The sequence below is a fragment of the Pygocentrus nattereri genome, chromosome 26, assembly GCF_015220715.1.
Source record: "Pygocentrus nattereri isolate fPygNat1 chromosome 26, fPygNat1.pri, whole genome shotgun sequence".
Lineage (NCBI taxonomy): Eukaryota > Metazoa > Chordata > Actinopteri > Characiformes > Serrasalmidae > Pygocentrus > Pygocentrus nattereri.
Window position 1 is genome coordinate 22,760,256 of NC_051236.1, and position 17,929 is coordinate 22,778,184.

General features: G+C 38.4%; 1 protein-coding gene across 1 annotated transcript; it reads right to left on the reverse strand.

The window, feature by feature from the left end:
* Positions 1–10,188: 10,188 nt before the first annotated feature.
* On the reverse strand, positions 10,189–11,073 carry LOC119262494 (circumsporozoite protein-like). Its single transcript, XM_037534764.1, has one exon. It carries the CDS (start codon positions 11,071–11,073, stop codon positions 10,189–10,191), a length of 885 nt encoding a protein of 294 aa, XP_037390661.1.
* Positions 11,074–17,929: the final 6,856 nt, after the last annotated feature.

Below are 17,929 nucleotides of genomic sequence, written 5' to 3' on the forward strand. Positions count from 1 at the left end.
TGTATTCGTATCGCAGCTTTACAGTTGGGACATTTGCTGGAATTTCCCCGATACAAATGAAGGCCATTTTTAACATTTTTATTTCTGACTCTGAAGAAAGTCCCTGAGTACAGAAGACTACGTTGTGTTCCTTTGCTCTTGCTCAGCTTGACAATCCTCACTTTCATTCCACTTCTCTTGGAGCGGGAGACTGACCCAGTTTTTCTGCTTTTTAAATCTTTCTCTGCAGAAGGCTGGGCGAATATGATAAAGAGCACTCTAATGTACATATGCGAGAGCGAGCCTTTTTCTGCATCCATGTACACTATTAGCGAAGCAGAGGCTTCCAAAGTAGCAAAACACAAACCAGGTATTGCCTGTCTTTCATCATTCTGCCTGCATAAGAAGCGTTTAAAAAGCATCAGACGGCAGAGAGAATGGAGAACAGACAGATGGAAGGAGGTGGGGGAGACGTGTGAAAGGCCCCTCAGGTTAAACTCCCTTTATGAAACTGGCTCTGATCTCCTATTCACTCACTGTTGTAAGCATTCTCTGCCATTCAGCTGTGTTTTCTTTCATGCACTCTCTTCATGAAGAATGTGTTGTTCTCAGGGACATTACCACAAAACATTGCATTTCCAAAATAGTAATGAGAAAGTTAAGAAATGTGCTTAACTTTTAATGGAAGTTAATATGTATTGTGCTTGTACTTCACATCACTTGGACCATTTCTTTTGGTCCATTCATTATTGTTCATGTAAAGGGAAACTGCTGGCTTAAAATGAAGTAAATAAATAAAAATCTGAGTTATGAAGACTCGGTATACAAAGACATACCACACATTAGAAACCTGGGGAGCTCATGACATTATACATAGTGACCTGATAAAACTTAGCTGCCATGCTGATACCACAACAAAATGAATGAGTCTTCATGGATCTGACGTAAATATATTCCAATGTATGAAAATACATTTACATTATAAATATATAATGAAAATGCACTGTAGCATGATATATCAAAATGCATTATATCATGATAATACAGTGCGTGTGTCGTGTATTTCTGCAACAATATCCAATTATGTGGCAATGTTGTGGACATTACTTTGAAAGTTAAGACAGTAACTGATGGTTGGACTGCTACTTAAGGAATCGTTAGCAAAGTTAACTAACTGCATACATATACATCTTTTACAGTAAAGAAAATATATGAAAATTGCACTGGAATATATTTATAGTAATGATTGCATGGACTAGCCGATTAGTCAGCTAATAAATCCACTAGTTGGCGCTGTGGGCAGCAGTTGAATAGTGCCTGAAATACAGTGGTGGTAAAAAAATACAGTTCGTTAGGGTGGAAATACCAGATGAAATGAAACCAATTCCACTGCAAACTGTGTAAGGCAGCACTAAAATACAGACTCGTAAGTCAGAACAGGTGAGAATCAGCCTCTGTAATAAGACTGTTTGACTCACATGTAAATCAACCAGTCGAAGAGCATTTAGCACGACATGCAGCAAAATGGTGTTAAATCAAGTGGAGTAGTGATTGGCAAATACACAGCAAAATTATTACCTACAGTTTGAAACAAAATTCAGAAATGACTTCTTAAAATGGGACAATATGAATGTTTTTGTGTTTTCTTACTATATATCACTCTAATCGGCTTATCTATAGAGATGTAACTAGTATTTAGCATGGTAAACAATGATTTTGGACTGATGAAGCATGTTCGTGGACATGCAGATAACCAGAGTCATATTAAATTCTCTATGACAGGTCAGTTGCGGAGAGCTGTGGTGATTTTAACATGCAGTTTACATCAAACAGTCTGTAGTTGTGTAGCACAGGGCGCAAACTGAAATGTACTGAAATGCGACAACAAAAAACTCTTCTGTAAAGTACATCTCACACTTAAAAAAATAGCGTTTGCCATTCCACTCCCATCAGTAATCTACTAACAAAATTCTACTAAGAGATGATTAGAACATCTTAAATATGGTAATGACAACTACTTGACTACTTTTCTGAAGTACAAGTTGACTAATAAAAATAAATAGTCGTGTAGCTCTTAATTCAAAATTGTAACTCACATTAACACATAAAAACAGAAGAATCTAAAAGCAACAGTAAAGTCTTAGAATGGGGCAGCCGAGTGCTAAAGCATGCAGCGTGTAAAAATCCTCTTTTGCATCACTTACTACAAGCTTCAATAGAGTTAAATGTAAATATATAAACTATAAGTTTATAAATTTTTTAAATATATAAAACTGTAAAGGAAACATTTTTTCCATTAATTATTATTTGCAACAAATACAAGTTCAGGTTCTTATAGCATGTATTTTGCATTTGTTTCAAATAATCTGCTGTGCTGTCCTTGATTCATTAGTCTTAAAATACATTTTTACTAAATAATTTTATATTTGAATTCAGAATATTTGTGTCTATTTGATTGAGACATTGTTATGGATATACTTGAGTGACATGTTAATTTGGCTAATAAATGTATTTTAGAAACATATATCAGTCTTGTTACATATTAGTTATCTGTTCAAATAAAAGTGAACTTACTTTTACTGTTATGTTTAAGTCAAGCAAAGAATTTTAAAGTTTGAATGGCTGTATCTCCTTTGAGTGTCCTCCAGATTTGCAGTGCATTTTATTTGCAGAACTTTTGCAAAACACAACACATATGTTGTCATTTGTTATGTCAAAAGAAAATACCTTTGAAAATGGTGAACATAGTTATTGAGCTCCTTCCCTTTCATTCCGAGCACTTTTCACATCTCTAACAGAGTGCTGCTCTTAGTGACCCTCGGAAGAAAGTATGGCAGATGAATGGGTCCTTGGGGTCCTGACCTGTAGAAGCACACAGGTTTGAATGAGCCCCCCGTCATTCTTTATGTCTCCTTTGACCTTGGGTGAAGGCACTGGCCTCTATACTAACAATGAAGAGAAATGTCATGGAGGTCTTTTTAGGTGAGACCTTTATAATTTCAGGACACTGTGTAGAAAAGCGACAGAGAGATTGCTGAGTTCAGATAAATGACATGCTGTTTTTCTCTCAATAATACTGGAAGGCCAGGAAAATACAGAGCCAAACACTCAATAAGAGATGTGGTGATATCACAGAGCGCAGGTTGAAATGCCACAGCATGGACTGCTCATACGAGATCATGACTACTTTGTGAGCTTTGGCCTGTTAGTCCACTAAAGAGTTTCAGGTATTACTGTCAGTTCAATATGCCACACTGCACAGCTCACAAAAAATTATAAAACATGAACTCTATATACAGCATTTGTGTATTTTGGTAACACTAAATATGTCCAAACCAGTTTCACTATTCATCACTTCCTAACTCTATTTTTTTTTCACCCCTTGAAAATATCAGCTGCATCGTCCATGCTGTGGCATTTCAACCTGCGCTCTGTGATATCACCACATGTACATTGTGTGAGTATTAAAGGCCAGATAGAAATTTTGTGTTACATTAACTTATGTTGTGAATGATTTTACCTTCTCTTATAAATGTAGCCTTTTGGTAGGCAATGTTTCCCTCTTTCTGGCAGCGATGAAATGATTTGCAGGCAGAGTTTGAGCAAGCAAGTTCATTGAATTTCTTCTAAATGAAATTATAAGAAAAGCTTTGACTGCTAAATCCAATCCTGACCTCAACTGTAACTTTTTGTGCGAGTTGGCTTGTTTATTCTTCAAAATGTGCAATTAATAGCTCATGTCTATTTACCATGTCCATGAAATGGAAGCTTATACAGCATCATGTATTTTCTGTAACAGCACTTTTTCTCAGAGTAGTTGCTTACAAATCGTGCTTCAAAACTTGTTTATTCACCAGAATCCAATCCAAAAAACAGTGACCCTTCATACTATAGACCCACCACACTGCATTAACCATATGTGCAAACCTATCAGCCTTCATACAAATCTACTTGCTGAGTTCTGCAACTTGTCACACTTTTGAGAGACTGTAAATGATTACCACTGTAATGACTGTAAATGAATATTGTCCATGTCTGCATTTAACCTGTATAGGGTCCATGGAGGGAGGGTTTCAGACAGCAGTGTCTGATACACTTGTTTTGCTTTGTTCAGTTTGTAACTGTACCTTATTCCTTTATTGATTGTTATTATTAGTTGTGCTTTATAATATCATCATTATTATTATTCTTATTATTATTATCTTATTATTATTGTTGCACAGTGTTTATTGACCTTACTTTTTTCAATACCTTTGTTTCACTGATGCCTGTTTACTGTGGGAGACTGCAATTGAGTGTATTTGAGATTCAGTAAGAGTGTGTACTGAGTGCTGTTGGTCAGGCTGTGATATTGCCATAAGCAGCAGTGGTCATGTGTGGAAGTGAGCTGAGTGCAGCAGGATGATTAAAATGAGCCCTTGGCCTCGCCTCTTCTCCTTCTCCACTCTCTATTTTCCACCAGCTCTCCTTCACTTCTCATTTGCCTAAGTAGCACAACGAAGTGTGTGTGTGCTGGAGACATCAAGCAGACACACACACACACACACACACACACATACGCACGCACGCACACACACACACACACATGCACACACATACACGACGTTATATAGCCCCACTCACCACTACCACCACACATTTATACTCTCTCTCTATCTCTGTCCCTCTCTCTTGCCCTTTCTCCTCTCTCGTTTTATCCCTCTCTCCTCTCTCGTTTTGTCCCTCTCTCTCTTGCTGTCTCTTTCTCAAACTCTGTCCTGCTCCTTCTTTCTTGCTCTTTATCTTTCTTAATCACGGTCTCTCCCTTCCTCTCCCTTTCTCAACCACTTTCTTTCTTTCTGTTCCAGCTGTTCTCTATTAAGCGCTCTCCTTTCTTTCTTTTAATTTTGTCCCTTTCTCCCCTTTCAATCTATCTCCCTCTCTCTTTCTCTTTCAATCTATCTCGCTTTTCCTTTCTCAAACTCTCTCTCTTCCTCTATGTCTCTTTCATTTCCTCTCTCTCTCTCTCTCTCTCCAATTCGCTGTCTCTCACTTTCCTTCTCTCTGTCCCTCTCTCACTTTCCTTCTCTCTTTCACAGTCTTCCTCTTCCATTTCTGTCCCATTCTATGTCACTTTTCTCTATTATTCCCTCTCTCTAGCTCTCTTTTCTTCATGTGGGGCAGTCGTGGGCTGGAGGTTAGGGCCTTGTGACCGAGGTACAGAGCTGACTGTACATGACTGAGGTGTCCTTGGGCACCTAACCCCCCACTGCTCCTCGCAGGCTGTGGGCAAGTGTGCTCACTGCCCCGTGGTGTGTGTGTGCTCACTAGTGTGTATGTGATGTTTCACTTCATGGATGTGTTAAATGCGGAGGTGAAATTTCCCCTTTGTGGGACTAATAAGGGTCACTTAATCTCCTTTCTCCTTTCTTGCCATCATTCCCTCTCTCTCTTAATGTCTGTTCTTTCTTGATCTTATTCTCTCTCAAACTCTTTATCTCTCTTCCCCACATTTCATCTCTCTCTCTCTCTCTCTCTCTCTCTCTCTCTCCCTCTCCCTCTCTCCCCTCCTCTCTCTCTGCATGCCTGCAGTCTACTAGTTAAATATTTAATGGAGCTGTCAAAGCAGGTTATGCTGCGTACAGGACGCAGCCCTAACTTATGCTGTGGATGCAATATTTATACAGCCCAACTTCAGTAATGGCACAGGGTCTTTGAAGTGATGGCGTGGCCTAGAAAATGACTCGCAGAACAGAGTGTGAGAAAAATCCTCCACTAGATGAGAAAAAAAGAGAGTGGGGCCGGGGGGGGGGGGGTTAGAGGGATGATGAGACAAAAAAGAACAGCACAGGGGCGTCACAGCACGATCACGAGCGCGCCTATACTTTTTGAATATTAAATAAGAAGCTTTAATCGACGGAATCCCTATGTGTGATCTTAGAATATTAAATCAATGCAGGGTCATGCGCGCACGTCTTGTTCAACCTGAGTGTGTCTCTGTGGTGCCTGTCTCACTTTTTGTATTAGCACCGTAAAAATCTGGCTCGTGCACAACAGGCTTCTGGGTAGTTCTTTGTTTTTGTCTTTGTAGCACTGAGATAAAATGAAAAGCACGCGCAGCCAAGCAGAAGCCACGCATGTGAGCAAGTCTCTGGTGATTTTTCCATGTTTTTTCTCTGGCATTTTCTTCGTCTTCTGCTCTGCAAAGTTCAAATAGACTTGAGGATTTTCCTCAAAGCCTCTCTCACCTAGTTCTCTCGGCGCACGCTCTCCATGTGGCCTTCTCCGCTGCTGAGATAAGCTTGTGCTGTGTGAATAGATTATATCCACCTGGAGATCTCTGTGGAAATAAACAGTGTGAAAAATACAGCAGGGGAAGGCAAGTCTACCTGCTTATCACTAAAGACTTTTCTCTCAAATCAGTGAATGCATGGCGGCGCTGAGCTCGAGCGCTGCGTGCTGAAGAGATATGATATTAAGAGAGCTCATTACAGTGTATTTGCACAAATTCGAGCGCGTGCCTCAGTGTATTGATGTCTTCTTTGCAGTATTACCAACCATGAACGTTTGATCAGTTTTGCATTCTACTATCTGCACCCATGTTATGAAAGCGGCATGTGTTGATAACTGAAGCTAGCCTCACCCACGCGATAATGAAGTCATTTACAGATAAAACAGGTATGCTAGCTGTGGAACTCCTTTTAAAGAGAGAAGGTAATTTATTATTTTCCAATGTATTTATTACACATCCTTGAGCAGGTAATGTGATAAATCAGAATTAATTGCGTTGGAGGAAACATCAATACGTAGCAGTGATTTCATTTGTGCTCAGTGTAATATGGTTTGTGCTTCTTCTGAGGTGGCCCTGAGGATGCAAATTAAACCCACAAAGCCAAAGCGAGGAGACATGTTTTTACCCCAATAAAGTGTATCGTCTGGTGAATTCAAGTAGGAAAACAGAGAAGAGAGAAAAAACAAAGATATAGAAGGAAGTTCAAAAAAGAGATCTCCTTAATATCTCTGACAGCAACGAGATCAGGTGGAAAGATAAACAAGACGTTTTTGCATAAGCCTCTCTTGCTGCTCTGATAGTCAAGACAAAGTTTATTTGTATAGTGCTTTTTACAGCAGGTAATGACACAAAGCAGCTTTATAGAAAAATCCAGGTCCAATCCCCCATGAGGAACCCAGTGGTGACAGTAGCAAGGAAAAAGACCCTAAGAGCAAGAGGAAGAAACCTTGAGAGGAACCAAGACTCAAAACGGGAATCCATCCTCCTCTGGTCGACACTAGATAACAAAACAATAACAGCAGTGAACAAGGTTTGACTGTTAGTATAAGATACAGAAAGGATGAAAAGCAGGAGAAGCAATATATATGATTAAAAATGCAGCAGTATCATCAGGAGGGTCAGTGGGGTGCAGGTGAGGTTTGTTGATATTTCTCCTGAACAAAAGAGCCCAGTGCTCTCACGAGTCTCTTCCAGTTTCAGCAGACAGCTCAATACAATCACACATCTACAACTTAACTCTCGTCTTTGTTTTATCACTCCTGCCGCTCATGTCTCATTTCCCACAGCATTCGTCTAATGCTGTTTCAGTGAAGGAATTTTAAGAAAATCTGCTGAGCCATCAAACAGTAACATTTGAGAAAAAAAATTCTCTGGAAGCGAGAGAGAAACAGAGAGAAGGCGAGACAGAGAGAAGGATAGAAATGGAGAGAGAAAGAGAAGGATAGAGAAGAATAGGGGGAGAGAAAGGCAACAGAGTGAGACAGAGATAAGACAAAGATGGAGAGAGGATAGAGAGAAGGATTGACACAGAGTGAGATTGAGAAAGACAAAGAGAGAAGGATAGCAAGAAAGAGATAGGAAGAGATGAGAAAGATGGAGAGAGAGTAAAATAGAGATGGGGTAAAATAGGAAGAGGGAAGGAGAGAAAGAGACTTTGGAAGTAAAGAGTCAAAAGTGTCTGAATGCAGTTGCACAGCTGGTTCTGTACATCAGAGAGAGACAAAGCGGGGGCACAGGAGGAATATCATACACTCCGCTCGGGTCATGTGAGTAACTTTACCTGCAGTACGTTTTCTTGAAGGTTCCGTGTGACTCCTTATTGATTCTCTGTGCCAGTGTCACCACAAAACCATTCAAGCAAAACATCAACTGCAAACTGAAATAAAAAGTCTTCTCTGGTGCTGATGAGCCATTAGTGTTTAAGCTTCCGCATCAGCTGAGCTCCTCGCTACTTGGTAACCTTCTCCGGCCTTTTTGACCATGCTCTTTCATTTGATCCTGGTGTTTTTATTGAGCTCTGCTCTGTCTGAGACGGAGATGGGGCTAATTGGGATATGGGCAGAGCCTGTGACATTTCTGCTCATTAGCAGAAGCTCTGAAGGCAATGCCCCAACTAGGTCAGGGCACTCTCTCTCCGTCTCCCTCTCTCTCTCTTTTCTTGTCTGTGCTGAGCACCTTTCCCTCTATGCTCTCACTTTGGGCTTCAACACCAGCCACTGAAGCTTCAGAAATCCACCAGCTAGAGACAAGAAGCAAAATTCACCCTTAAACTCCTTCGCCAACGCAGCCTCTCTCTGGGGAAGATGCCAACAGACATCCAGCAGTGAACCTCCACAAAGGCAGATCAGCCAAGGGACAAAATTAATGTTTTAATGGTCTAAATGTGAAGAGTTGTGCCATCAGACGAATGGCAAATAGTTATTGCATGTAGATGTGTAGCATTTTAATGAACTTCAGGGAATCAGCTCTGGGGACTCTTCTAAAAATAAAAGAAGCTGGAGGGAAAATGAACTGTCAGTTGTTCTACATTGATCATTGCATTAGGCTAATCATTGGGAATTTATGAGAGCTCTCATGACAAGTTAATGGTAATAAAAGGCCTTCTTAAGTCATCATATATTTGCTGTACCATATATGAACTGTGCAGTGATGTGTATGAAGACAGCAGAGAGAATTAGGGCTATGTAAACTCAGCTCCCTTATAGGCAGAGCTGTAATTGGCATTTTTAACATTTGGTTCAATGTTTTCTGCCTCATTGTTCATACATCCTTCTTAGCAGGCTTCTTAGCCATATTGAGCCTAATCTTCGACTAAATTCTAATTTCCAAAAGCCTTTGTGGTCTAGATGTAAGATGGACATGGGTCTGTGAAATGAGCCTTTAGTGTTGTAGCCAGATTTACTAAAATATCAAGCTGAAGCATATGACGTGTTGCTGTTTTCACTTTAGCTTCTATTTTAGCTTCTGCTTCAGTCATGTGGCTACAAATGCACATAGGGGAATCAGAAGTGAGGCATTGCGCGCTGGACAGTCTACGTCTGTCACAATGCTATCATTAATTACAATAATATTCAATAAAGACTTTACTGACATAATACCATACTGATAAAGGCCATTTTTCTTTAATTAACAAGTGCAATAAATGTTCACTTCACGCACATGTTTTGGAGAATGAGGCCAATTTTGCTCATGGACTCCCAACCACAGATAAAAGTGGCATCACTGGGGATCAAACTTGGTATCCCTGGTCACCTGATTGATTTAGTTCCCCTTTGGGAATTACGTTTATCTTGTCTTATATTATACACTTATATTTGATTTTTGGGATGAAATAAAAATGTATTTATGTAAAATGTAAAAAAAATCTGTAAAATATATTAAATATACATTATAGTAAAATCTATCATATATTTTGTAATTCATATGAAGTTCGTATTATACATTTCGTTACTATGTAAACAGGTCCTGTTGGTGTATTCCGTCACATTGGTGTATTCCGTGTATATTGAAAAATAATTCAGAATTGTACCAAAGTAATCCAAGATAATGAATAATACATGACTTTGATGAAATTGCACTGAATAGTTTCCTTAAAAAAAACATAATTAATTGAATCTTTGTGTCTACACCACTGATAAATAGTCTCCAAGCTGATATGTATGAATTGTTGCTGTCTCTGTCTTAGCCTATGCTTTAGCCTCTGCTTTTGCCTGTGGTCGACCCTGTGCATTAGCATCTTCTTTAGCCTGTGCATTAGCATCTTCTTTAGCCTGTGCATTAGCATCTTCTTTAGTCTGTGCATTAGCATCTTCTTTAGCCTGTGCATTAGCATCTTCATTAGCCTGTGCATTAGCATCTTCTTTAGCCTGTGCATTAGCATCTTCATTAGCCTGTGCATTAGCATCTTCTTTAGCCTGTGCATTAGCATCTTCTTTAGTCTATGCATTAGCATCTTCTTTAGTCTGTGCATTAGCATCTTCGTTAGCCTGTGCATTAGCATCTTCATTAGCCTGTGCATTAGCATCTTCATTAGCCTGTGTATTAGTATCTTCATTAGCCTGTGTATTAGTATCTTCTTTAGCCTGTGCATTAGCATCTTCATTAGCCTGTGCATTAGCATCTTCTTTAGTCTGTGCATTAGCATCTTCTTTAGCCTGTGCATTAGCATCTTCATTAGCCTGTGCATTAGCATCTTCATTAGCCTGTGTATTAGTATCTTCTTTAGGCTGTGCATTAGCATCTTCTTTAGGCTGTGCATTAGCATCTTCTTTAGTCTGTGCATTAGCATCTTCTTTAGCCTGTGCATTAGCATCTTCATTAGCCTGTGCATTAGCATCTTCATTAGCCTGTGTATTAGCATCTTCTTTAGGCTGTGCATTAGTATCTTCTTTAGCCTGTGCATTAGCATCTTCTTTAGTCTGTGCATTAGCATCTTCTTTAGCCTGTGCATTAGCATCTTCTTTAGGCTGTGCATTAGCATCTTCATTAGCCTGTGCATTAGCATCTTCTTTAGCCTGTGCATTAGCATCTTCTTTAGCCTGTGCATTAGCATCTTCTTTAGCATCTTCTTTAGCCTGTGCATTAGCATCTTCTTTAGCCTGTGTATTAGCATCTTCTTTAGCATCTTCTTTAGCCTGTGCATTAGCATCTTCTTTAGGCTGTGCATTAGCATCTTCTTTAGCATCTTCTTTAGCCTGTGCATTAGCATCTTCTTTAGATTTTGCCTTAGCCTTTGCTTTAGCCTTTGCTTTAGCTTTGTGAATCTTGCAAGCTGAAGAATCAGAAATGTAGAAGGGCACCTTTAGAGTAAGGTTACTTAGCATCCGCTTTAGCCTGTGCATTAGCATTAGCTTTAGCAAGTGCTTTAGCCTGTGGTTTAGCCTATGCTTTACCCTGTGCTTTGGCTTCTGCTTTAGTTTGTGCTTTACTATGTGCATTAGCCTTTGCTTTAGCCTGCACTTTAGCTTTGTGGCTACAAATCTTGCAAGCTGAAGAATCAGAAATGTAGAGGGCACCTTTAGAGTAAGGCTGAACTCAGTCTGCACCATCTGTGTCCGTCACAGTGCTGTCAGTGTGGAACGGCATCTTCCTCTACTTCTACCAGCCTGATTTGATAGAGGCCTGAATGACCTCTCGGGTAACTGCTTTATCACATTCCCCAGGGAGAGAGAGAGAGAGAGAGAGTGGGAGAGAGAGAGAGAGCGAGAGAGAGAGAGAGAGAGAGAGAGTGGGGGAGAGAGAGAGAGAGAGAGAGAGAGAGAGAGAGAGAGAGAGAGAGAGAGAGAATCTGATTTGCTTTGGATTGATCACTGTGTTCTCACAACAGCTCATCTCTCTCGCAGGCATTTGTGCTGTTTTTATTCAATTATATTGGGAACCGCTGTGCACTTCTCACCATGAACTTTGTTCTGAAGGAAACAAACATGCCGGGTTTAAACACATTGAAAAGTAATGGCTGAAGAAATCTCATAACTTACTCCACATAAACAGGAAGCAATGTTTTATTATTGTATTACTGGTGTCAGTTCTCATGGTCACATTCTTATATTATTCCAACCTATGCTTATGACTAAATCTACAACAGTCTTTATATACAGTGAAAATAATAAAGATTTGGGTTTATTTGATTTAAATGTGTATATGGATAAAATATGTTACATTAACACAATTACAGCCAAAAGAAGTAAACCAAAAGGCAGCAATCGTGTTGATGTAATGTTTTATTCATGTGCCACCGATGTATATATTGAAATGCAGGTTAAATTAAATACTGAAACCTATTTACTTTCATGCTGAAAGATAACTTTACCTAAATTCAACTGTATTAAATGATTAATGGCTGACAGATTGACCAAAATTCACTTATATTTAACCTTAAAAATAGGTTTAGAGATATGGGCCATTCTTTAAAAAGTTCATTGCATTAGAAAACAAAATGTCAATCCAAGTGGCATTTATACTGGCCATTCTAGGACTGTCATTTTCTTTTTGCCAAAGTTCTCTTTCTAAAGACAGCTTATTGGTATCATTTGAGAAATTTCTGCAAGTTTGCATCCAAAATGTTTGTGCTCTTCTAAATGTACAATGAACAAAAGCTCTCGGATACCAATGTTAGAAAAGCTATGACTATGAGGTTTTCACCTCTGAATCAATGAAACATTTGATAAAGTAATCTAAAGAACTTCTTAGATTAAAGAAAAATTACCAATTGTTTGTGTCCATATACTTTTGGGGGTATACTAGTGTATACTATAATAAATGTTCATCATATGTTAATGCACATTATAGCAAAGGTCCTGTACAGTGGGGAGTCCTAGGTGCCTTCTGTGGAAAAAAAAGGTCTATAATTTTTGTCATTTTTTAATTTAGCTTAATTTAATTTTCATTCTTATTGCATTAAAGTGCAACACATATTGTACTGCTACTCTAATTTCTTTGTTACCTTTTTGATTGGAAATTAAAGAATTAAAGTTATGACCTGCCAAACAGAAAAGTTCATCAGGACTTTGAAGTCTGAAGACTGAAGCCCTAACCTGTTAGATTAACCCCAACGTAATTAGGAACTGTTGATGGGTTGATTGGAAGTGGATGGGAACTTCAATTGGCACAATAGGTGATTCGCACTGTGTATCTAGGCCTTCTGAATGCCCTAGATACTTCACCAGCTGCCAATACAAGCTGTAGCATAATCAGGTTTCAGTTCATTTTTAGAAACAGAAAACAGCAGAAGCACTAGGGCTCTTTACTGAGGAAGTCAGTGTAAATCCTCTACCTTCAAGCTCAAATCTATGTTAATATGTCTGTCACAAGCTTCATGTAAAACATGGGTTGTGAATTTTTTCCTTATGTTTTAGTTGAGCTTTGAGATTGAAAGCCCGGATAGCAATGGTCACAGTTCACTGCTGGTTCTATACAGTGAGAAAAATTTCTAATTTCAAATTTTTAAACGATTTTTTAAAAGAATCATATACAACAGGTTTTTCATTTTAGAGAAGATCCATTTAGCCATGCAAAGAAGCATTTATGCATTCAAAGGGATCTTTACATTGTTACAGTTCTATATAGAACCGTTGCTTTTCCTGAGGAACACTTCATGAACCATTATTTGTGTAGAGCAAAACACAACGGGAAGGCTGTATGCGAAATAAATAAATAAAATAAAATAATAAATAAAAACACATGACTCAAAATATTCACTTAGATCATTTTTATCCTTCTTGTCATTCTTGCTGCCGTAGTTGGCGTTTGGGTTGGGAGTGTAATTGGCCATGATGAGAGAGAGGGAGCGGATGAAAGAGTGTCACTGCAGAGAAATGTGAGAACGAGCGAGCGAGGGAAGAGAGAACGGAGCGAGAGATGCTCTACGGGAGCATGTGAGTGGGTGTTGTGTGACAACACTTGGCAACTCTACATGATGAGCAGTGCACTTATCACTACTAATGAGCAGTGAGCGTGTATGTGTACGTGTGAAGGTGTGTGTGTGTGTGTGTGTGTGTGTGTACATAAGGTATTCTTTGTCAGGTTTTGCTGTCTGTGTGTACATACTTTGGAAAGTTTGAAAGCTTATTTTCTGAGACTGATTATTTACACCTAGCAAGGCACATGGACAGATGTTAAAAGTTTATGACGGATTGTGTTAAAACTGAGCTTTTAATTATGTGAGAGTACAAGAGTTCAGCTGTTCTGCAGTACATTTTCTCTGGTAAAGAAAAAAAAAACGCTTGTAAAAGTTGAAGTATGGTTTACATTTAACTCTAGCAAAAGTATTAAAGTACATGCTCCCATGAAAATGAATGAAAAGCATTTATTTAAAAAGTGTTTCTAATTAATTTTTTAAACAGGGTGTTCATTAGATGAGTGTTTATTACATGTACATAACAATAACATTCAGCCTAAATGATGCTTCATGCTAGACTTGCTTGCATTAATTGCAAAATAAAAAAAATGACTGTTTCTTATAGCATGGTTTTTGATCCATACAGGTCAAATGGTTCTTGTAAATTAAGTCATGGATAAGATTTGTTTTTTGATGTAAATGCGTATTCCAGAATGTGATAGTTACATAATACTAGTTCACTTTTTAGTTAATAAAAGTATAATTTTAAGTATTCTTTAGGTGTAAGAGTAGTACACTTTGAGTGCACAGTACTGCCCAAATATACTAAAATAAACTTTTCTGTATGCTTGTCAGTAAAAGTATACTAAAGCAATAAGCCACAAGAGGCCTTAAGTTACTTCAGTTTTATCATGGGATAGAGTGTTCTTAGGCACAACACAGGGGCTAACATAAAATATGATGAAATACACAATTTTTCTAGAAATAATATCATTAATAATAATCAACAAACACAAGTATTCCAGCAAGAAATCTAGTTTGGTCTCCCATTGCTGTATACTGTTATGAACTTGTCATATATGTCATATAACAATGAACATATGATAAAACAATGCTGTTTAATGCACAAACTTTCACTTTATAAGTACTTTCGAATTGATTTTATTTGTCAACAAATTACCCAGTCTTTAATAGCACCAATCCAGCGGTGCTCCTCCTCTCATGCTGGGGCTGAATCTCAAATGCCTCACTGCTCCCTACACAGTGCACTGCAGAGGAATTTAAATATTCGATCCTGCAGCACAACAATCCATAATATAGCTAAAAAAGAGTAATTTGGGTTTCAGCCGCATCCATACTCTGTAAATCATGCGCTGTTTGGCTATTGAGGATATGAAGTTCCATAGCTGGTCTCACTATTTAAGGAGTGTGGAGCCATGGGGTTCAACCTGGTTTTGATGTTAGTTCTGACTGAAACACGAACATTTGAGGCATGTAAGCCATTCTTGTAAGACTCTTTAGATTTTTATACTGCCATTTAACAGTGAATCATGTACTAAGTACTTTGATTTAAGCCTGTGATATTAATGATGGAGTTGCTTAGGCTGTTGTCTGTCTTTTAGTCTGTTAGCTAGCTGACCAGCCTAGCTCTATGAATAGAAAATAAATCATCAGCTCCTCAGTTTAAACAAAAAAACTACACTCAGTGGTTCATGTCAGCAACAATACATTCAAAAATCATTCCATTAATGGCACAAAGGTTTTTCGCGCCGTGGCTCCGTAATGCAGGTGTGCATATATTATGGATTTTATAACGGCTTTGAATGAGGCTCAGCCAATCAGATTTTAAGACTGGAACTATCCATTTTATAATTGAGCATGATTTTATTCAGTATATCTTTGATAAGTAAACTAAAAGCATGCTTCTTTTTTGTAAGGGCCATTAACCTTGCAGACGGTTCTTTGAGTGTTCAGAGTCCCTTTCGAGCCATTGTCTTTACTAAAGAACCCTTGAAGAACCATCTTTTTAAGGGTAAGGCCAACTTCAGCCTGTTAATGAAGCACAATGCACATAAGCTGTGTGTTCTTCTGTAGTGGTAAATGCTTATATTTTCCAACCTCTCTTCATTCTCTACAACGGAACAAGCAGTTTTTGCTACTGTGCCTTTAAGCCTGGAATATGTAAATTATTTCTGTTATAAATGGCTTTTTTTTGTATTGTGCCTCCTTCAAAAAGCAGTCTGGGCTAAAACACTCCTTATGACTTCTGCATAACTGAGCAGAGCCAAACTGCTTTAGGCTGAATAAGTAGATATTGATAAATATGTTGTTTTTTTGTGGCATAATTCAAAACAGGCTGTTTTTGCAGCTTTGTTTTCAGATAAAGATTGTATGGACTGAATGATTTTTTTGTGTGTGTGATATAGGCCCTTTATTAAAAATGCACACTGTGACTTTGTGAGAATGCATGACATGTATGTTTTAAAATGTCAGAATGTACATGGAAAGTGAAAACAATGCAGTGAAATTCTGTAACTGACGACAACAGCCAGCATGAAATTTCTGAAATGCTAAAAGTTTGGGGTCATGTGTGGACTGAACTCTGTAAAAATCTAGTTTTTGAGTGCCTGATGACGTAGTTATCCCATTAAAATCCCAGATGTATTATTCTGTAGCTACAGAGACTTCAGTTCAAACTAGCTAAGTCATTCTTAGGTAATAGAGGTGTGTAATAAAATTTTTGGTCCAGTAATGGGGCCCTGGCCATTTAAGGGGTTAATCTATTAAAAGCTGCCCAGAAGCAGAGATGAATAGAGTATCTTGAATCCAAACACAGGAAAGAAAAAGAGACCAATAAGAAGATTTTATTAATAGACATAAAGTTTTTCCTAAACAGCAACCAGCTAAGATGAAAAGACAAAGGAGACTTTTTGCTTGAGTCTCTCCTGCTACTCAAATATTTCTACTCTCAAAGTCTCCTTTAGTTTCAGTAGAGAGCTCTGTAAAATCACATATTACGCTCAGATTTGTCAAAATAACAGTACTCATTTTTGTCTGCAACTGAACTAAATACAATAACTCAAGAGGCTTGTCAGTTTTGAAGCTGTGAATAATGATTATAACTTCATTCTGCTCCAGAAGGATCTAATTTCCCTTTTTGTTGTTTTGTGCTGCTTGTCCTAAAGAATTTTAGGAGAATCACCACTAGGTCTCTTGAGACATCAAAGAGAAGTATTTGAGTAATAAATTCTTTCTGGGTACACTCAAGTAAAAAGAATCACAACCAACTTGAATACAGGCCAGAAAACTCCTCAAGTACTGAGTTTCTCACAGAACTGCAGCTGTGCTTCTTAGGACACCCTTCATCTACTAGCATAAGAGCTTAAATTTGTCAGGTGCCTTTCATCTCTTTTAGGGATCCATTTAGTCTAAAAATGCTGAAACTGCAAAATGAGAGGTGCGAGCAACAGTAAAGCAAATGAAGGACTGAAATGAAATTAATACAAAGTTCAGTTCCAGAAATTTTGGACACTGTGTTGAATAAGCATATGCAAGTTGCCCGTATCGTGGGCACTAATACCCCACCATACAGTGACGGAATCTGGATTTTGAGCTTTATGCTGGTAAGAATCTAGATGGTCCTTTTTGTCTCTTAGTTCCATGTTTTGCGTTATTTCCATAGTCTGAAAGGTTGAGTTATCAAGCCACCTTACAAGTTTACTGTGCATCAGTCCAATTCAGATGAGCTTAAGTGAGATAAGACCCCTTGAGGATTATTTTGGTGTAATGTTGTGTGTATTGAGAAGAAAATGTCTGAGTTATGACGAGTTAAACACAGAAAATCTTGAAATAAGCAGATTCTGACTTTGAGAAATTTACATGGGAGTGAATGGGGCAGTTTTGTGTGCCTAGTGCCAAACAAATGCTCATAACTCTAAAGCTAATTGATAAAATGATGAGATATTTTGAGGTTTCAGAAAGGACAAGTTTCTCTACCATTTAAAATGGAGTTTCTAGGTGAAAGTTTAAGGATTTTAAAGCAGATTCCCTGCGTGATCAGCTGTGTCTGTGAGACTGAGTGGCCTGCTGTGACATCATCAATGTCAGTTAGAATCTGAAGTTCTGAACATTCCGCCATTCATTCTTATGGGAGGTTTTTCATTTTTAAACTTCATTTTATTAAAAACTACCAATCTGATCGACTCCAATAGATAGCACAGGTCACAGCGCCGAGACCTTCGAAACGCAGTTTGAACGGAGTCTGTACGTTAAGCGGTTCAGGCTGTATTAATCGCAGGAAAGTGTGGAAGAAGAATAAGAAGTGTGAGAGATAACAATAGAGC

What these genes read in the sequence shown, in the direction of transcription:
- LOC119262494 (XM_037534764.1), bottom strand. Translation starts at nt 11,073, where the DNA reads ATGCTAAGTAACCTTACTCTAAAGGTGCCCTTCTACATTTCTGATTCT.